Raw genomic sequence first — 21,722 nt, 5'->3', positions numbered from 1 at the left:
TTTGGAGGCGATTTAGATACTCAGGTGAGTGAGTGGTGGTAAGAAAACTTTATTGGATGCACTGGGGTGGGTTTTAGGGGAGTAACGTTTCCTAATTTGTGCAGGCGGCCTAGTTGTAGGCGTAGAGAGGCAGAGACGCGAACAGCAGAAATACAGTATTGTGCATAAGACTTCAAAAAAATTTCCCGCCTCAACTGTTCGCCCGTTTGCCGTAAAACTGACGGCAGAGCTTGCGCAGTGTGGTCGCATTTGTTTTGTAGCAAGTTTTACAACGATACTTTATTCAGCCGCGATACAAAAGTTATCCTATTGAATACCCCAGGTTCTCTGCGCAGTTTTAGCGTAAACGAGCGAGCGGCTGGGGCGAGAAAATTTTCAAGTCCTCGCGATAAAGATGCACAATACTCTATATGGTATGCAATCATTAATTTCGCGTCCGTCAACAAGACGAGTAATCAGTGCGCTGCTTCTGGCGTCTTGTGAACGAAAGGGAAGACCCAGCAGCGTTTTCTTTAGTGTTTTCACGTCGCAGCGTTCAGTCGCCACGATCACTCAGTTGCTGTTGACGCCGGCAGCGTTCGTTACGGATCAGAGCGCAAAGCTTATTCCTTGCACTGCTTCATTTCACCACTAGCTCTTCAACAGGATGGACTCGGCGTCGACCAACCCGCCGGCATCGCGTGCCGACCACAAGCCTGAGTGGACGACTAGCAAGGAGGCCAAACTCATCGAACAGTATTACTACACCAGGTGTTTGTGGAACCGAGAGCACCCCGACTATGGCAAAGAGCGTCATCGCCGTCGCTCCCTGAATTACATCGCCGTCTGCTTGGACAACGAATTTGAACGTAAGTTAGGCGCCACGGCGTCCTTTTGCTTGTCGGGCGGCTGAGGCAAGGTAGATATCATGCTGCTGTAGAAGGTCATCACCGTTTCGGCTTAGCATTCCATGGTGCAATAGCTTAGTTTACTCACGTTGTGCTCAAGGGGAGACGCGGGTCTTAGAGCGGTCTAAAATGGTAAAAAAATTGATTTTGAGCAAAACTCATTTTCGGAACGTTTGACCTTTCGAGCACCTATTCTCAAATTTTTAGCGCTAAATTCGGTCGGGAAATGAGATAAAATCTACTTTCAGTATACCACGGCAGCCGCGAAATGCCCTCAAAAGGGCGAAATTTGTTCGAACTTCCCGCGCGCGCCATGGAGCCGGCCGATCGCCGCCATCTTGGGCATGGCTTGAAGCTGTTTTCTTTGTGCACAATTCGCGATATCTTAAAATGGCGTCGCCCAAGCGAAGAGAAAGCCTCGCCGGCTTTCCGAAGGCCATTTCCAAGTCGCTGATTGGCTCGCGCACGGCGCGCTTTTCAAACGCGCTGTTCCGCGCCTGCCATTGGCTGGCGTGACCGGGGCGTCATTTCTTTTTTCTTTCTCTTTCGCGTTCACCGCCGTGCATGGAGGAAGGAAACCATAGGAGAGGCCCTCGCTACCCTCGCTATCTGATCCGCGTGACAAAAAACGTGCAGGTAGTCACGTGGTTTTGCAAGGCCTACTGGGATTTCTTGGCCGACGGCGCAGCCAATAGCAGCGTTGAGCGCAGCGGCGTCGTCTGCTTCACGCATCACCCATGTCGGCAGAGCCGGTGGAGTAGAGTTGGAAATTCGCATTTTTATTCAATCGTTGTGGTCCGCGGGAGGCACAAAGTTCTAGAGGCCTGTAGTCGGTGCCGATCTTCATTGCTGTGCGCTTAGTTCATTCAGGATGCCGTCTTGACGAAAGCGGTTGTTTTGGAAGCCTGCGACAGCTTTCTCTGAAAAGGCTTGGCGCTGCAGCTTCGCTATTCTTTTTCGGCTTCGCGTTTTTGCGGTGGCGTCCCTCAACGCTGCTAGTCTTGTTCCAAGGAGAAATTGACAGTGCGGACGGCTCATAAAGCGATAGACGACGGTGACACGCTGGTTTATATGGTTGCAGCAGCGAGGGAAGAAAAAGCCATTTGCGAGTCGGCGCTTGTTTTGTGTATGTATACGTGTTCTGCGTGTTCCTTCATTTTTGTGTATTTTTCCCGCGCTGTTTTAACCACGAATAAATACAAACTCGTCCAGACCGTGTCCTTGTACGTATACCCGTTGCGTCTACATTCCCCTATGCATGACGGTCACAATTGTTGGCGACCGATATGCGTGGGCCGCGCTGTGCTCACCGAAGCGTGCAGTGCCAAGAAAGCCGCGCCGCATCCAATGGTATCCGTCAGCAAAGCGATACGCGAAGCAGTCTGAAGCGTACCATATCTGTTTACTGTACGCTGTGCGAGCGATATGCCAACTGCGTGCAAGTTTTCTCCGATATGGACCCTGTGGATCGACCGATCCGCGCGGCTGTCTCGATCGAGTGCTGTTGTGCGAGCGTAAGGACACATAGCCGGGTTTAGGATGCGCAGTGTTAGGTTTAAAACATTTGCGCTTAAGGGTGGTGAAGTGTAAGGCCATGCCATTGTAAGATTGAGTGTACAGCCTTTGTAAAAAGTTTGGAGCCCAGGGGGGTTTTCTTTTTAGCCACACTCTGTCGTTCTTAATGGAGATCTAGCGCTCCAACTTTCCTGGACATAAGAAGATTTCTGCTACTGCCTCCTGCAATAGGTAGGACATACATGAATGCTCCTGGAGTCCCATTATAAAGTTCGGAAGTGAACCCCCTGGGCTCTAAACTTTTTACAAAGACTGTACCTCGCAACTTACCGTTTACCGAGATGCCGAGTCGACCTGCGACCACCTCGCCGAGTTGCAGTTTCTTGCATTCAGCTGATTAAAGGCATTAGTGAAGTCCAAAATTTGTAGTTTATTGGAAAATCAAATTATGAGCCTTAAAAAGGTTTGATACAGCATAACACTTATTACAAAACATAGCTTGCTACGTGAAGCAAGCAAAATCTTTTAACAAAAGTGATAACACTCGTGTATGGAAGGAGAACACACATAAAAAGGATTCAACAAATATACTAGAAAGAAGAAGAAATGCACAACTGAATTACATCACTTTGCAACCATGAACTATTCGATCAGAGAGAGTAAAAACATATAGGAAGGCAGTAAATTAGGGCTTTCAGACAGAAAAATATTTGTGGACCATTCTTGCCCAATTGTGTGAAAGCTTTCATTTCTCGGTAGTTGTTTCTGCATCACAAAGTTGATAAAATTTAAGCAATGTAAATGCAAAGTAATTGGAGCACTGTGTGGAAGTGACTTGAAAAATTGGTAACAGTTGTCCCAGCTGGTGGAAAAAGTGAATCATTTCCCTCCCTTCTGCTTCATGTATTCCTTTCTGTAATATATGCAAAGAAAGAGAGTACCCTGCTGACACTATTTCTATTGTTGCATGTTGTATTAGACTCTTATCTGCCTAGCCTGGAACAATACAGAAATAGCATAGTTTTCTGTTCTGTTTGTTGTGTGCTATGTGGTACTTGTGTGCACATGCTGTTTTATACTTGTCAAAACCACGAGCCAACCAACATAGTCTGCGCATAAGACGGGCATTTGAGCTGTGCACAACTAAGGCATGATGACAGCTAAAGAATGATTAATATAGTGTACAAATTGCGGCTGGTAGAATGATAAGGTTTTCCTCTGTATGCATATGTACCAAGTGCATGTGGAAAAGTGTTTTCATCATTTAAGAACATGAATTTGTTGCAGGTTGCAAAACTTATATTTTTTATTTATTTACATATACTGCAGGCCAATGCTTTGGCCCAAGCAGGATGGGCATACAAATGTAGCATACAACAAGAACATATACAATGCGAGGAAGAACCCATGGGAAACAACACATTTCTTAAAAGAACAACTATATGATAAAACTAACATTGGGTAATAAATGGCAACAACACACCTCATGTATGATATGAATGCAAAATGGATGACAAATAACTCTTCTGGAAGGAAAACAGGATATGTTAAGTATGCAAAATATGGCTTTCTAGTCCTTTCACAAAATCTTTGCTCTTAAAAATGTTGGGTGGTAAAGAATCCCCTTATATGCTAGAACTTATATGCTAGTGCTTACTCTGTTGCTGCGTGCAGTGGGATGATCACCCCCTTTTGACACTACTAGTTTGAAAGGCCAAAATCACCTTCAGTTGTGTTGAATATCTAGAACTAAAATTGTAAGTATGGTACACTAATTACTCTCTTGATTATTCCGGCTTCTATAGTATGAAAAACATGCACTCCATATTTTTACAAAATACGATACTTCAGTCACCTTGTACCCTAAAGGACAGTAGTGCAGGCACGCTAAAGAAAGCTCTGGGAGACTGCTAACTGCAGCCTTTATTCTTGAACATCAGTGACCAATAGTACATGTCCATCTGTGAAGCTACAGCATATAGATTCATGAACAAGAACTAGCATTTGCACTCTGGACATGTACTGCTGATGTTACTTAACTGACTTCTTTTTGAAAATGTGCGTATCGTTCATTTACCACAAAAGACAAAAATCTGATTTTGGGAAGCAGGTAATTTCTGGTTGATTCAGTAGCAATCAAGCTAAATCAAAGCCCTGATTACTCTTGAAAAAACTGACAGTGACTGCCATCAAGCATGAGCCTAAGTCGGTGGTGTACATGACGCATTCACATTACAAAGCTATTCTTTTCAATACTCAGTATGACAGGTACTCTAATTGTGAGCGGCCGTTTGAATAGAATTTTATTTTGACAAAGTCAGACATTTACAGTATTTACTCGTGTAATTTGCGCCCGCACTTAGATTGTGCACCCCAAAAAGTTCTAACATTTAACCGGATTAAAAAAAAATACTCGCACATTTTGCGCACTATGCTGAGCCAGACCACCAGCATGTATACGCGGGTGCGAACTCTGCGCCGTTTACCCGGCTTGCTCGCGCTGGCGGTCGCTATCCCGGACGAACAGCTGCGCGCGCCCCAAATCCAAAACTCTACCGTACCCTTTGCTATACGGTTTGCCGCTAGTCAGCCGGGCCACACGCAAGGGCCCCGTTTTATTGCCCGTTATCTCCTCCCACTGCTGACTTCGCGATTAAATCTTTACGCGTTTATTGCTTTGAGCTAAGCACGTGCCGTCATGCCACCCCGCGGGGAGCTACATTAGAGCACTGCACGGGCCTCAATCTGAGGCCCGGGCCGGGCCCGAGACCTGGAGCCCGAGCCCGGCCCAGGCCCGCTGAATTATCGCTCTAGCGAGCCCGGCCCGGCCCGTGAATCCCGCAGTGAAGCCCAGCCCGGCCCGTTTCACAGTAACGCTTGAGGCATACTGCTCACTCTGAGCAAGTAGACCGCTACTAGACCGATAATAAACTGGCCGACAATGGTTCGGAAACCGCAGTTTGGCTTGCAGAAAGTTGACTCTTTTTAACCCAGAAGGAATTGATTAAGAGTAGTGTTCGCAGGCCCTCTTTTGGACAGTGATCTCGTGTAGGTGCGCAAAGATGAACTCGGAAGTTCCGAGAGCCAAATAAAAAGGGCTGCATACGCGCGTAATAGACTACGTATTTGCATTCCCCCATGATTTTAATCACTTATATTTTGCCGCCCGCGAAGTATAACTGCCGCCATCTTGCGAGTAGTTCATATTCTGCCACCAGGCTACGACACGGATCCATCACTGAGAAAGTGTCTACCCGTCTTGCCCCCAGCGACCCGAGACTGGTTTTGGTTGAGATGTTGAGATACGTGTCCGGTCCTTTCTTGACACGTGCACCCGTGCTGCGTGAAGACTTTTCTTTTGTTGCTGCGCCTGCCTTCAGAGGATTACAAACGAACCATGGCAAGCCCGGCTGCTAGTCCCCGTCGTGCGTGGGGGGAGGTGTTGTCTGGGGTGGTTCCGCATGCTTCTTTCTCTGCCTGTCCCTCGCCAAAGCCAAAGAGAGTGGGGCTTCCTTTATTCGGTCTATGGTTCCCGAAGGGTGAAGGGAAAAAGTTGGAGAGCCGGGGCAAAGAGGGTACCGTCTTTGTCCAAACGGCGTCAGAGGTGGAGTGATCCTTGTTCGGGATAAGGATGCCAGCACGGGAACAGAGGACCGTTTTCTTCTCTCTCTTGTTTAGCCTTGGCTAAATAGCCGCAGAAAGCTGTACCGTCGATGTTACTATCTGGAGGGCCTCCTTTGAGGGAATGTGCCGTTTCGTTCTTGAGTTTTACCCGACTACAGACTTTCCTGTTTTCAATGTCGTGACATATATTAGTGGGAGCAAAGAAAAAGAAAAAAATAATGCTGCCCAGCCCGCATCGCAAAAGGCACAACGTCCCAGTGGAAACTTGGGAGAGTTAGTGATAATTGTCGACATAATTGCACAGAGCAAATTAGTAAGTAAGCGAAAAGAGGAAGCGGACGCCAAAAATAAGGAAGGTGTGAAATAAAGAAAATTAATTATGTTTATGTCCCATGTATATATTTCTAGCGTTCTTTTTTTTCAATGAACCTTATAGTTGAAATCGGTGCCTTTCTTGTGTCCTTCCTTCTGCCCTCGTCTTTTGCGCGTTCAATCACTTCGTCACTGTTGATGCATAGCAATATTAGTAGTAGTCGGAACACTCCTGGTCTAGAGTGTAACCTGCTAACTATAGCGCTGAAAAAAAATATATTTCTTTATCAAATGATATTGCATCTATGATAAGAAAACTATAACAAAGACAGCTATACAATTTAGTCAACGCTCAGCGTATGCCTGTCCATCCTTATAAACTATGGTTGATAAAGAAAAAGGCAGAGAGAAGTGGGCAACTGTCAATTTCTGTTTACCCTTGAGATGAATCGACATTGCGCAAGAGACGTGAAATTGCTATTGAGAGGGTTAGCACCGCAGGGTGTCGGAATGTGTTTACCTCAGAAGCAAATATTCGTCGTACATGCGGCGGCACCTTGCAACCAATTCCGATCAACTTCGACGGAATTTTGCCAAGGCTCACAAAAATGCAGTATAGAGATGCATACCATTCACGAGGCGGACTCGAGACTTTTTTTATAGACATTGTACGAAGAAGAACGGGGGGGGGGGGGGGGGGGGGGGGGGGGCGGGAGGTGTGCAGGAATGCTGCCAAAAAAAAGGGGTCGGCTACAAAGCGATAGTTCTGTAGGCACTTAGGGCGACCCCCTCCCCTCTCTCGTTTGGACCCTCAACTGCGTGCTCTTATTCATTTTAGACGTACGTCTTTCTTGTATCCAGTTTGCATCATTAGGTTGCTTATTCCCTCCAGAATTTTCCATCGCGTGCTGAAATGTATATCTTTCTTGCCTTGCGTCGATTTGCCTCGATTTGGTTGGATCAAAGATTGAAAAAGTGCGCCCGCGTATGTGTGTGTGTATGCGTGCATGTCCACGCGCGCGTACCTGGAAACTGTAGGAACAGCTGCTATTTTCACACCGTCTATTGTCAGGAAACTGTAGCCTCGTTTACATGAACCCGACTTCGGCGGGTCGAGCCAGGAGATCGAGTTGAGCAAGGTCAGCCCAACTTGACTGTATGTTTACATGAACTCGATTTTAGCGAGTCGCGACCGGTTCAACAGCAGCGGCACCAAGCGTCGAACGGCGCAGCGGGAAAGGGCAGTCGCAGCCGGGAAGATTGCGGCATGCACGGCTGCCTCGCAGGCGCTACGGCGCAAGCGAATAACAGGTTCGCATTTATCACCTCTCCTTCCACTAACCCGACTCAGACCGGTTTACGTGCTATCTGCTGTTGGGGTCGAGTGAGTCAACCCACCCCCTGCAGCGGAGTTGACTGGACTCGCTCCCTCGACTCCCGGACCCGACACGTTTACATGAACCCAGTAACCGGTTTTCAGCTCAAATCCTCCACTCAACCCGTCATGTAAACACCGCTTATAACATGCTTGTAATCATTTTCCGAGAATTCCTTTTCCTGCGGCGCTAGTGTAGCCCGCCTGCAGGAGGGGCGCGCAGCAAGGGGAGGGGGCGGTCCTTTGTGCCAGTTCCGGAAGAGGGGACCTCAAAGCACTATAGTTGGTTACAACAAAAGAACGAAGCGGCACATGCAACTCAGAGGGAGCCCTCCAGCCAGTCACGTCGATTTCTGTGGCTGTGCATGCAGCCAAGCCTGCGAAAGAGAAGAAAGGAGACGGCGTTTTGTCCCCGTGTAGCCGAGAGTGGATGTCCTTTGTTCGGGATAAGGCTAAAAGAATAATAACGCAAAAAGAAAGGAAAAGATTTTGCTGCCCCGGCATCCGCCATCGTCTCTAGGAGCACCTGAGCTGGAGCAGGGGAAAAGACGGAGAAAGGCGAAGGTACTAGTAGGTGTGGTGCCCCCGTTTATTGTCTCAGCTGCACTAGCCACTAAAGGGGGAGGGGGGGGGAGAGGGCTGGGCTGCTCACCTTTCGCATAGATCCGCGCGAGAGCGTCTTTTTCGCAAAAGCGCTGTATGTTACAGGTGGGGTCATATTCGGCAACAGACGGTCGTGGCAGCTTCAGTCTCCACTGCTGTCGCGGCGCACCTGTGGAGACCGAACAGAAAACTGTTCGGTCGACGCGCTTGGCTGGGCGGTCTCCTTTGATGGGCATGTGCTGCTTCGTTCTTGAGTTGTACCCGACTTATATACCACATGGATTCATTTCAGCGGTGGAACATGGCGGCGCCCTCTGAACCACGGCATTCGTTTGAAAGAAGTGCGAGTCTAGTTCAGGAAAACTGCACCTGCTCCACGGTTAGTGCTGAAATAGTGCAGCTGCAGCCGCCATGGAAGCAGATGATGGTTTGCGGGTTGTGATAAACGGCGGAGACTCAAGTAACTTTCACTCGTCGACAAGCTAGAACGCTGCTCGAGTTCTCCAAAGAAACGGATCGAGGCTGGTTCATGGCAACATGTTATTGTGATGTGCTGTTTGCACATTTCTTCATGAGATACGAGAGGTTGGCTGCCGCTGATGTAGGCTGTAAACAGCTGGCTGCAATTCATTGGCATCGCAAAGGCTAGCGACGACCAGGCCTGCACTCGACCATCCGTTTTGGAAGCAGACAGTGCCAAACTGCGCTCAAAGTGCTGGAACTAGCGGTACACACCCGCCGCACCGCCGCTGCCGCAGAACTTTGCCGAACTGGTGCATTGAGTGCAGGCGAATCGAGCGCTCTCCAACTTCCCCTCCACATCGCTAGCCGGAACAACGAACAACCGGCAGCACGAAGCGAAAGCCTGTCTCTTCCCTTTCCTGTCGCTTTAGCAATGCCTGTCCTCGAAAAATAATACGACACCCAGAATGCGTTTCGTAGCGTCAAGTGAAAAAAATTGGCAGTGGCTTAGCTCTGCTATGCCTGGATATACGTAGCGTAAAGTGCTCCGGTGTTTCGGCCGCACGTTTCGCCTTGGCTGCTCGACGGCGAACTGCCAGGCGTCAACCTCGGGATCGGAAGAATTTACATTTTCCAGTCTTCTGCGCCGTTTGGCAGCGGCTCGACTCTCCTTAGCTTACCAGAGCTTACATGTTGAGAGCGACCGTCATTTCTCCGCGCACCCTCCTCGCGCATGCGCAGTAGAGCGCGGCGCAACTGTCGTAAACACGAGGTCACGCGGTGGAGAGGAGCGCACGCCGGCGGCGCCGGCAGCGAGGAGCTCGCACCGGCTGTGGCGAGGAGGCGACGCACCTGCGGACCTGCGCCTCTCGTGACGTCACGCGGTTCTTCTCGCGCATGCGCATAACAGGCGGCGCACACTCGCGCAAAACTCGGCTCTGACCCGCGTAGTGTGGCTTTACTAGCTTTACGCTACAAAACAATCCAGCAAAGCAATATGGCGAAATCTGCTTGGAAGTTCGACACACACTACATAGGGCAAAATCGAGGGAAACGTGCAAACATCGTAGAGGTATCGTTCCCTCTCGTGAACACCTCCTGATTGTAAATGTTTAGCAGCGCCACACTCGTTATTTTTTTGAACTGTGATTATTTAGTACACGTGCATGTGTGTAGATGGCGCTACTTACTACATTTATCTACATTTATCGCATGTCGCTGCGTTATTGCTATTATTGTTTGTATTCTGTGGACTTTGTTCTTGGCAATTGTTACAAGTTGATTAAAATAATGAGAGACCGACATTTTAAGAGTATATTTGCCAGAAAAAAAGAAGCCGCGGAACGTTTCAAGAGCTTGTGTCCTTCATGACGAGAACAAAAAAGGTAGCTAAAATCAACTAGACATTGCGCATTCCCCAAAAGCCGTAGAGTAAAGGCGATGCTTAGCCGCGTAGAGCGAAGTATTAAGTTTCTTCACGCAAAATCTCAAAACTGCCACGCGCTGGTTACCTGAACAGTATAGCATTCCGTTTTTAACTATTTCGAAAAAACGCTAAATTTGATCAGGAATAACTTTTAAACTAAACAAGGCAGATGAATGAAATTTTTAGAATGGAAGAGCGATTAGACGATCTCAAACTGTACGAAAAGTCGCCGCAGTGCAATGCATATCACAAAAGTTATTGCAGATTACATTGTTCTGTTTTCTATGCTTTTCAAACATGCGTGGCTAATAAACTAATCTATACACGTACTTCTAAATGCTTAAATATGTTCATTAGCATCCGATCTCAAAGCATCTAGAAAGATATTTCTCTAGGTGCAAGAGGTTTTTCACAATTTTGCATTTCCTGAGACAAGTTGAGCTCAACTGCCAGTTTTCATCTTTGCGTTTTCTTTTACAGTTGAAACAAATATGCAGCTACCGTTAAACAAAATGCATCTTTTGAAAGCAGAGAAAAGTAGCTTTTCGGAGATATCTGAACCATATTTATGAAGCGAACGAGCGAGGTACAGTCGACGTACAAATATCACCAAAAATGGTTCCCGCTCACCGTCAGAGTGGGACCGCCACCTTAAAGCTGTCTAGCAAGCAGTAGTATGACATTTTTTTAGTGAACGCGATCTCACAGGTTGGACTCATAGCTGAACTGGTCGCCTTTCAGCAGAACCGAAAACCTATGAAAGGCTTGAGTATTTCACGATGTGTGTTTTGAAAGCTGTAAGCGTCCTAAACTAATATGTCCTTCCCGAATGCATTTCTAATAGCGTATAGGTATGTTTTGGGATGACGAACGATCAAAGGCCAATTAAGAGCGGCTGAATTTTACTCTTACTGGTGGAGCAGAAGATAACGCCCAGACCATACGTGATAACTTACAGGGCAAAACACTTGTCATGTCAACCAGGCTGAAGAAGCGAGGAGGGATAGATGTGGTTATGAGATGAGATTTACAAACTCTCGAGACCTTTTTTGGCTATTTCATTAACTAAACGTTCCGGTCAGCTGATCAAAAAGAAAACTAAATGCGCTTTAGCTTACGAATTTTCTCACATGAGAAAAATATAGCTATGAAATAAAAGCTATGTTTTTGGGGCTTAAGGGCCCAAGGGGAGTCAAGCTGTGAGAGACACCGAAGCAGAGGGCTCCGGATCATTTCGACCACCTGGGTTTCTTCAACGAGCATTGATACTACAAAGTACATGGCTGTCATGCTTGGCGCCTAAATGGAAATGCGGCCGCCGAGGCTAGGAGAAAACCCTGGTACCCTGGCTCAGTAATCAAGCGCCTTGACCACTAAGCCACCACAGCGTGGAAATAAGGAAATAAATAAGTCAATGAATAAAGCTTGGTTTTTTTCTCATCGCGTACTATAACCCATAGCTCATCCGTATCACTGCTCTATAGTGAACTAGAGTATTCTAGTTCACTATACACTGCTCCAATGCCACAGTTGTGTACTTCACTCTGCAATAGTGGCTGAATAGTCGGACACCAGCCGTTCCAAGCCTGGCAAGGGTCCGCAGCGTCCGCAGCTTTAAGCCCGAGCCCGGCCCGGGCCCGCAACTTCAGGCCCGGGCCCGGCCCAGGCCCGGCAAAACAGATCATGTCCCGGCCCGGCCCGGCCCGCGGGCCGGGCCCGGGCTTTCGGGCCAGCCCGAGCCCGTGCAGTGCACTAAGCTACATAGCGTGGGCGGGGCGGACGAGTCAACCTTTTTGTTTGCCAGCGAGGGGTGCCAACCTTTTTTTTTTTTTAGGACGTGTTCGGATGACTCGCTTGCGCGTAAATTGCGCACCCTTTTTTTGGAGCCCTAATTAAAGAAAAAACGTGCGCAAATTACGCGAGCAAATACGTACGGTGCTCTATATGCCTTATGGAACTTCTTTACGATCTCCTTTGTAAACGAACTATAGTTTTAAGGAATCACAGTGCTCTCTTAGTTATAAAACAGTGACACTTCCCAGGCGCTATGGCCGAGATAACAACAAAAAAAAAATGCACCGCCATACAGATTACTGCTAGGCGCAAACATTTGCACACTACAAGTAATAATATCAAATGGAAATGATGCCCCAAAGAAACTGTGGTGTGCTCGATGATATATAGATGACAAGTATCTCTTTATTTTCTTCTAATGAGGGAGTGCGTAAGCTAATAAATAAATAATCATGTACAGTAAGCAGAAGTTCATCAGAGCCATATATAAACCGCAGCCAGTTTAGCAGTAATGATTACTTTTTATCAGTGCGGGAATACTGTAGCCGCGCTACTCGATCATAACGTCTAGCTAAAGCCATTTATTCGCAAATCATTCTATTTCTTGCATAAACACCTACAACGTCATATTGAAAGCATACATGCAGTCAAGCTATACACCTTCTCAATAAGAGCATTTCTTTCCAATCTCTTGAGAATGTATCGAGGTGGTTCCTCACCTGAAGGGGGACGGCATCCGCACGTATACGAACTACGAGCGGCGACATCCGATCGAAGTGCTCGGGCAAAAAATGTTTTGAACATACGCAGGTCCATTTTGCTGGTTCCCAGTCGCTTTGGCCTGGTCTAACGGCCTCAGTCCACTGCCTCCTTTGCTCTGGATCTTTCGGAAACCTGTTTGAAAACAATTATTCACTGCACTCGGACAAAGAGCCACCAATAAGGCCGGGGCGGTACGAATACCACGTTCACGCCGTGTCGTGCGTTATGTTCTGCGAGCATGCATTTTACTCATTACGCAGTCAATTAAATACGAAAACAAAATGCAGTATACTTACGTGTGGAAAGTGACGCCAGGTTCTTGTCCTGGCGTGCGCGACCAACATCCAGGAACGCAGCAGCTGGGCATCGCAGCGTCTTTGTTGTCAAAGGGACCAGAAGTCTCACTTTCCGCCGTGTCTGACAGCTGCCGACAGCCTGGCGAGGCGCGAAATCGTCTGCTCGCGCCGCTCGCGTTGATCTTCGCGGCATGCCATTGGCTGAGAAAACGGCCAAGTGTCATGGCGGAGCCCTCGCTTCCGGCTTCAAAAAATGTGACGTAGCAGCCTCTCCTCTTTTCCTTCTTTCCTCCATGCCGCCGTGGCTGTCGCTTCGTGCGCGTCTGCTTTTGCGCTTGTTTTTTCTCGACGCGCTGTACTGCTTTGTGCCGGAAATTTTTTCATGCGATCGAGATGACGGGAGGCAGCCGGCGTAAACCGTGCACGCAACGAGCTTTTGGAAGCCGTAAGAAACGAGCGTGGAACAAAACGCCGAAGGCGTCGGCCACGAGTGCGCCGTCGGGACCTGCGTTAGAGCCAGTGACGAACTCGCTGGATCTGCCGATAACGTGAACCACGCTGCTCACTGACGACACCGCAGGTCAAAGTTCCAGCACGAATTGCATCCTGGATCATGGTACAGTTCGTGTTGATGCCGCGTACTACTTTGCGGTGGTGCGAGAGAGCGGTGGAGCAGGCGCAGCTTGTTGAGCGATCGGCGCACACAAAGTCCGCTCTGTCAGAAAAGTCAGCGACCCAGCGCAAGTTTGAACTTCTTGGCGTCAGCGCGGAGTGCCAGACCGGTGACGCTGGCACTGAGTTCGTGGTTGTGGACATGAAAGTTTTAAAGAACTTTTTCGCGCAAGCGAAGTGCGGAACCTGCGGCGCAGGAAGTTGATTTTGAGGAAGGCGCCCTGCGTTTGCGCAAGGCAAATGGAGCTCATCTATAGAGCATTAATACGAGAGACTTACAAGGCGGCACAAAACGGGAGCAACTAAAGATTACAGTCCTGGACTGCTATGGAGACGTTTTCCAGCGGCACAGGGCAGCGGGCTGCCTAATACCAGGCGGTTTTTCTCAAAGACAGAGTAGAAGCCGTGTCGAGCGTCGCACCCAACAGTCCTTTTCAATTGCTTGCCATGGTGGGGGCTCGGATCTCCTTGGCTCCAGACCTCTAGGTCCCTCGAAAAACAGTTTTCAGGATTCAAAATATTGCCTTTAGAGCTCAACACCCTAGCCCTGCTCTCCATTGTCTCTAAAAAATGTACTGATAACTTCATCAGCAATCATTTTTTTTACAACTTCATCACACTTCCCACCTTCGACATTTTTTTAATAATGTTTTATTGGATGGAACAAGACACTTTTTGTTTTGTTTTGTAGGGAAACAGATAGGGAACATCTAAATAAAATCCGTTGTTGAAGATTCCTCACAAAATTTTCTGTAGTCAGTGTAAAAACTTTAAATGCGATTTTCTCGGCTTCACGTTTTTTGCCAATGTTACTAGCTTTAAGGAACTTTTCATTATGTTTTTGTGGTCCAATTTTAATAACTTCTACACCGTTGAATTCAGAAAGAATTGAACTGTGGAGCTATGCTATTTTTGTGTGGCTAAGTTGAACATACCAAATTTTGCAGACAATAATACCAGCTAATCAAATTCCAGAATTGTGATGCATCAACATAATTGAATATTTTTATATGATCATGTACCTTAATAACAATATAAATAGCATAGCTCCGCATGGCAGGTCTTTGGCTATGGCTACATTTTAATCAGAACCAAAAAATGTTGAGGGAAAGTGTCTTAATGACCCGTAAGAAATTACCTAATTAGGCTTCAGTTATTTTCTTATACATTGAGCACTAATTGAGATAAGCTGAAGCTGATTACATTTTTGAAAACAGGAGGAAGGAATACATATGCATACTTAACTTCACTACAATATATCTAATAATAAAAATTTTCTCCCCTTAAGGCAGTATTCCCACGGGGGACACCGGCTAGGACGGATGTGGAGACAAGGTGCGCGACGTCACCGATCCGCGTCCCTCCAACGAAACGGCGGCGAAACGCAAGATGCGCCCATGTGCTGTGCAATCGACGTTAAAGATTCATAGCCCGTGTGAATACCGCTTAAAGTGATTAGTTCTGGTTTTATAGTAAAGAAAGGGCGCCGTAAATGTCTCGCTTCTCTTGGTGCACACCTCTACCGCGCCATGGGGGAACCGAAGGGGTAAAAATTGACGGGTGGCGGTCTCACTCTGACGGTGAGCGGGAACCATTTTTGGCGATATTTGTACGTCGATTGTACCTCGCTCGTTCGCTTCATAAATATGGTTCAGATATCTATGAAAAGCTAGTTTTCTCTGGTTTCAAAAGATGAATTTGGTTTAACGGTAGCTGCAAATTTGTTTCAACTGTAAACGAAAACGCAAAGATGAAAACTGGCAGTTGAGCTCAACTTCTCTCAGAAAATTCAAAATTGTGAAAAACCTCTTGCACCTAGAGAAATATCTTTCGAGATACTTTGAGATCTGATGCTAGTGAGCGTGGATAAGCATTTAGAAGTACGTGTATAGGTTAGTTTATTAGCCACGCATGTTTGAAAAGCATAGAAAACAGAACAATGTAATCTCTGCAATAACTTTTGGGATATGCATTGCACTGCGGCGACTTTTCGTACAGTTTGAGATCGTCTAATCGCTCTTCCATTCTAAAAATTTCATTCATCTGCCTTGTTTAGTTTAAAAGTTATTCCTGATCAAATTTAGCGTTTTTTCGAAATAGTTAAAAACGGAATGCTATACTGTTCAGGTAACCAGCACGTGGCAGTTCTGAGATTTTGCGTGAAGAAACTTAATACTTCGCTCTATGCGGCTAAGCATCGCCTTTACTCTACGGCTTTTGGGAATGCGCAATGTCTAGTTGATTTTAGCTACCTTTTTTGTTCTCCTTATGAAGGGCACAAGCTCTTGAAACGTTCCGCGGCTTCTTTTTTTTCTGGCAAATATACTCTTAAAATGTCGGTCTCTCATTCTTTTAATCACCTTGTAACAATTGCCAACAACAAAGTCCACAGAATACAAACAATAATAGCAATAACGCAGCGACATGCGATAAATGTAGATAAATGTAAAGTCACTTTAGATAAATGTAGTAAGTAGCGCCATCTACACATATTCATGTGTACTAAATAATCACAGTTCAAAAAAATAACGAGTGTGGCGCTGCTAAACATTTACAATCAGGAGGTGTTCACGAGAGGGAACGATATCTCTACGATGTTTGCACGCTTCCCTCGATTTTGCCCTATGTAGTGTGTCGAACTTCCAAGCAGATTTCCGCCATATTGCTTTGCTGGATTGTTTTGTAGCGTAAAGCCACACTACGCGGGTAAGAGCCGAGTTTTGCGCCAGTGTGCGCCGCCTGTTATGCGCATGCGCGAGAACCCCGTGACGTCACGAGAGGCGCAGGTGCGTCGCCTCCTCGCCACAGCCGGTGCGAGCTCCTCGCTGCCGGCGCGCCGCCGGCGTGCGCTCCTCTCCGACGCGTGACCTCGTGTTTACGACAGTTGCGCCGCGCGCTACTGCGCATGCGCGAGGAGCGTGCGCGGAGAAATGACGGTCGCCCTCAACATGTAAGCTCTGGTAAGCTAAGGAGAGTCGAGCCGCTGCCAAACGGCGCAGAAGACTGGAGAATGTAAATTCTTCCGATCCCGAGGTTGTCGCCTGGCAGTTTGCCGTCGAGCAGCCAAGGCGAAACGTGCGGCCGAAACACCGGAGCGCTTTACGATACGTATATCCAGGCAGAGCAGAGCTAAGCCGCTGCCAATTTTTTTTCACCTGACGCTACGAAACGCATTCTGGGCGTCGTATTCTTTTTCGTGGGCAGCTTTGGCATTGCTAAAGCGACAGGAAAGGGAAGAGACAGGCTTTCGCTTCGTGCTGCCGGTTGTTCGTTGTTCCGGCTAGCGCTGTGGAGGGGAAGTTGGAGAGCGCTCGATTCGCCTGCACTCACTGCACCAGTTCGGCAAAGTTCTGCGGCAGCGGCGGTGCGGCGGGTGTGTACCGCTTGTTCCGGCACTTTGAGCGCAGTTTGGCACTGTCTGCTTCCAAATCGGATGGTCGAGTGCAGGCCTGGTCGTCGCTAGCCTTTGCGATGCCAATGAATTGCAGCCAGCTGTTTACAGCCTGCATCAGCGGCAGCCAACATGTCGTATCTCATGAAGAAGTGTGCAAACAGCACATCACAATAACATGTTGCCATGAACCAGCCTCGATCCGTTTCTTTGGAGAACTCGAGCAGCGTTCTAGCTTGTCGACGAGTGAAAGTTACTTGAGTCTCCGCCGTTTATCGCAACCCGCAAACCATCATCTGCTTCCATGGCGGCTGCAGCTGCACTATTTCAGCACTAACCATGAAGCAGGTGCAGTTTTCCTGAACTAGACTCGCACTTCTTTCAAACGAATGCCGTGGTTCAGAGGGCGCCATGTTCCACCGCTGAAATGAATCCATGTGGCATATAAGTCGGGTACAACTCAAGAAAGAAGCAGCACATGCCCATCAGAGGAGACCGCCCAGCCAAGCGCGTCGACCGAACAGTTTTCTGTTCGGTCTCCACAGGTGCGCCGCGACAGCACCGGTGGAGACTGAAGCCACCACGACCGTCTGTTGCCAATATGACCCCACCTGTAACATTCAGCGCTTTTGCGCAAAAAAACGTTCTCGCAAGGACATATGCGAAAGGTGAGCACCCCAGCCCTCTCCCCCTTTTTGGCCAGTGCAGCTGAGACAATAAACGGGGGCACCGCACCTACTAGTACCTTCGCCTTTCTCCCTGTCTATTCCCCTGCTCCAGCTCAGGTGCTCCTAGAGACGATGGCAGATGCCGGGGCAGCAAAATCTTTTCCTTTCTTTTTGCGTTATTATTCTTTTAGCCTTATCCCGAAGAAAGGACATCCACCCTCGGCGACACGGGGACAGAGCGCCGTCTCCTTCGCTCTCTTTCGCAGGCTTGGCTGCATGCACAGCCACACAAATCGACGTGATTGCCTGGAGAGCTACCTCTGAGTTGCGTGTGCCATTTCATTCTTTAGTTGTAACCGACTATAGTGCTGAGAAGTCCCCTTTTCGGGAACTGGCACAAAGGACCGCCCCCTCCCTTTGCTGCGCGCCCCTCCTGCAGGCGCGGTAGACTATCGCCACAGGAAAAGGAATTCTCGGAAAATGATTACAAACATGTTATAAGCGGTGTTTACATGAGGGGTTGAGTTGAGGATTTGAGCTGAAAACCGGTTACTGGGTTCATGTAAACACGGTCCGGGAGTCGGGGGAGCGAGTCCAGTCAACTCCTCTGAAGGGGGTGGGTTGACTCACTCGACCCCAACAGCAGATAGCACGTAAACCGGTCGGAGTCGGATTAGTGGAAGGGGAGGTGATAAATGCGAACCTGTTATTCGCTTGCGCCGTAGCGCCTCCGCGGCAGCCGTGCTTGCCGCAATCTTCCAGGCTGCCCTTTCCCGCTGCGCCGCTCGACGCTTGGTGCCGCTGCTGTTGAACCGGTCGCGACTCGCTAAAATCGAGTTCATGTAAACACGCAGTCAAGTTGGGCTGACCTTGCTCAACTCTGATCTCCTGGCTCGACCCGCCGAAGTCGGGTTCATGTAAACGAGGCTCTAGTTGCCTGACAATAGACGGTGTGAAAATAGCAGCTGTTCCTTCAGTTTCCAGGTACGCGCGAGTGGACACGCACGCATACACACACAAATACGCGCGCGCACTTTTTCAATCTTTGATCCAACCAAATCGAGGCAAATCGACGCAAGGCAAGAAAGATACATTTCAGCACGCGAGGGAAAATTCTGGAGGGAATAAGCAACCTAATGATGTAAACTGGATGCAAGAAAGACGTACTATCGTGCTCAATATGAGTTGCAACGCGCGGTCATCGACGGGGGCTCGTTCCGTGGTGTGCCTCCTCCACACAGTCGCTCGGAATTCTGGGAGAAACTGCTGTTCCAGGAAACAACAGCACCCCCGCTCTGGAAAAAGTTTCTCCCAGAATTCCGAGCGACTGTTTGGAGGACGCACACCACGGAACGATCCCCGATCGATGACCGCGCGTTGCAACTCATATTGAGCGCGATAGTACGTCTGAAATGAATAAGAGCACGCAGTTGAGGGTCCAAACGAGAGAGGGGAGGGGGTCGCCCTAAGTGCCTACAGAACTATCGCTTTGTAGCCGACCCCTTTTTTTTTTGGCAGCGTTCCTGCACACCTCGTCCCCCCCCCCCCCTTTCTTCGTGCAATGTGTATAAAAAAGTCTCGAGTCCGCCTCGTGAATGGTATGCATCTGTATACAGCATTTTTGTGAACCTTGGCAGATTTCCGTCTAAGTTGATCGGAATTGGTTGCAAGGTGCCGCCGCATGTACGACGAATATTTGCTTCTGAGGTAAACACATTCCGACACCCTGCGGTGCTAACCCTCTCAATAGCAATTTCACGTCTCTTGCGCAATGTCGAGTCATCTCAAGAGAAAACAGAAATTGACAATTGCCCACTTCTCTCTGCCTTTTTCTTTACCAACCATAGTTTATAAGGTTGGACTGGCAACCGCTGAGCGTTGACTAAATTGTATAGCTGTCTTTGTTATAGTTTTCTTACCATAGATGCAATATCATTTGATAAAAAAAATATATTTTTTTTTCAGCGCTAGAGTTTGCAGGTTACACTCTAGACCAGGAGTGTTCCGACTACTACTAATATTACTGTGCATAAACCGTGACGAAGTGATTGCACGCGCAAAAGACGAGGGCAGAAGGAAGGACACAAGAAAGGCACTGATTTCAACTATAGGTTCATTGAAAAAAAAAAATAAAAAAACGCTAGAAATATATACATGGGACATAAACATAAATAATTTGCTTTATATCACACCTTCCTTATTTTTGGCGTCCGCTTTCGCTTTTCGCTTACTTAGTAATTTGCGCTGCGCAATTATGTCGACAATTATCACTAACTCTCCCAAGTTTCCACTGTATCGACGTTGTGCCTTTTGCGGTGCGGGCTGGGCAGCATTATTTTTTTTCTTTTTCTTTGCTCCCACTAATATATGTCACGACATTGAAAACAGGAAAGTCTGTAGTCAGGTAAAACTCAAGAACGAAACGGCACATTCCCTCAAAGAAGGCCCTCCAGATAGTAACATCGACGGTACAGCTTTCTGTGGCTACTCAGCCAAGGCTAAACAAGGGAGGGAAGGAAACGGTCCTCTGTTCCCGTGCTGGGCATCCTTATCCGGAACAAGGATCCCCCACCTCTGACGCCGTTTGGACAAAGACGGTACCCTCTTTGCTCCGGCTCTCCAACTTTTTCCCTTCACCCTTCCGGAACCATAGACCGAATGAAGAAAGCCCCACTCGCTTTGGCTCTTTGGCTTTGGCAAGGGACAGGCAGAGAAAGAAGCATGCGGAACCACCCCAGCCAACACCTCCCCCCACGCACGACGAGGACTTGCAGCCGGGTTTGCCATGGTTCGTTTGTAATCCTCTGAAAGCAGGCGCAGCAGCAAAAGAAAAGCCTTCACGCAGCGCGGGTCAAGAAAGGACCGGACACGTATCTCAACATCTCAACCAAAACCAGTCTCCGGTCGCTGGGGGCGAGACGGGTAGATACTTTCGCAGGCATGGATCAGTGTCGTAGCCTGGTGGCAGAATATGAACTACTCGCAAAATGGCGGCAGTGGAACCGCCACCTTAAGCCTGGTAGGTTGCAAAAGCGCAGCGCCTCCAACTGAAGGAACGCAGTGCGCCGCGTCTACAGGTCACGCGTGGCTACCGGCCGCCGCTGCGCGACGACTCAAAGCGTCTTCGGTATTTTTTTATATTTTGTTTTTGATGTTGTTGCGACTGAGAGAAAGAAAACAATCTACAGCTGGTATGACGTCACAGCGGCAGTAGCGCCACAGGTGCGCAGCGCGGCAAACACACACCGTAACTGCAGCCGGGCTATCTGAAGGAGCGAGTTGGTCGCCCATATTCACTCCGCTAAAGATCGAACGTAACTGCGGCCGGGGCGCGCGAAGGCTTGAAAGTGTGAGTAATATTGCTTTCGCAATAAAACGAGCTCGGCGTGAAGTTCTTTTATTGCGAAAGCTACACTACTCCCAAGAACGGCATTTTGCGTAGCGGCGGCTACTTGGCACGTTTGACCTTTGGAATGACCCCTGACGTCATACCGTACCTAGTGACGTCACAGCGTGACGTCATACAAGGAGCGAGAGACGGGCTACCAGCTCGGCTCGTCGGGTAACGGCGCGCCGCGCTCTTCCCACTAGATCCGCTGCATATGCAGTATAAAACATTTGCTTTCGCAACCTACCGGGCATAACCAAAGCTAAGGTTCCGCCAAATTTTTTATGCGAAGCATATTACTAGAGCTACACTACAGCCTGTCGAGCGCGGCGGTGGAGTTACCATTGACCACGTGACGTTTAGCGTGACCACGTGACACCACGTGATAACATGACGTCACAGCAGAGGAGAGATGGGCTGCCGGCTCGCGCGGTCGGCCGCGGCGGTGGAGGCTCCACATCAGAGGCGCGGCGGCTGACCACGTGACAACATGACGTCACAGCAGAGGAGAGATGGGCTGCCGGCTCGCGCGGTCGGCCGCGGCGGT

The 21,722-nt window shown here is 48.4% G+C and overlaps 1 protein-coding gene across 1 annotated transcript in view; it reads left to right on the top strand.

The window, feature by feature from the left end:
• Positions 1–638: 638 nt before the first annotated feature.
• The window catches only part of LOC149354864 (uncharacterized), a 49,027-nt gene continuing 27,943 nt past the window's right edge, over positions 639–21,722 (top strand). The window contains exon 1 of the mRNA XM_089583517.1: positions 639–848. Within this exon, the coding sequence (XP_089439643.1) occupies positions 647–848 (202 nt within the window). The 5' untranslated portion in view covers positions 639–646. The remainder of the gene's footprint in view (positions 849–21,722) is intronic.

The sequence above is a fragment of the Amblyomma mixtum genome, chromosome 3, assembly GCF_055824585.1.
Source record: "Amblyomma mixtum isolate Tamu chromosome 3, ASM5582458v1, whole genome shotgun sequence".
In the NCBI taxonomy this organism is placed as follows: Eukaryota; Metazoa; Arthropoda; class Arachnida; order Ixodida; family Ixodidae; genus Amblyomma; species Amblyomma mixtum.
This window is presented reverse-complemented; position numbering and strand designations above follow the sequence as displayed.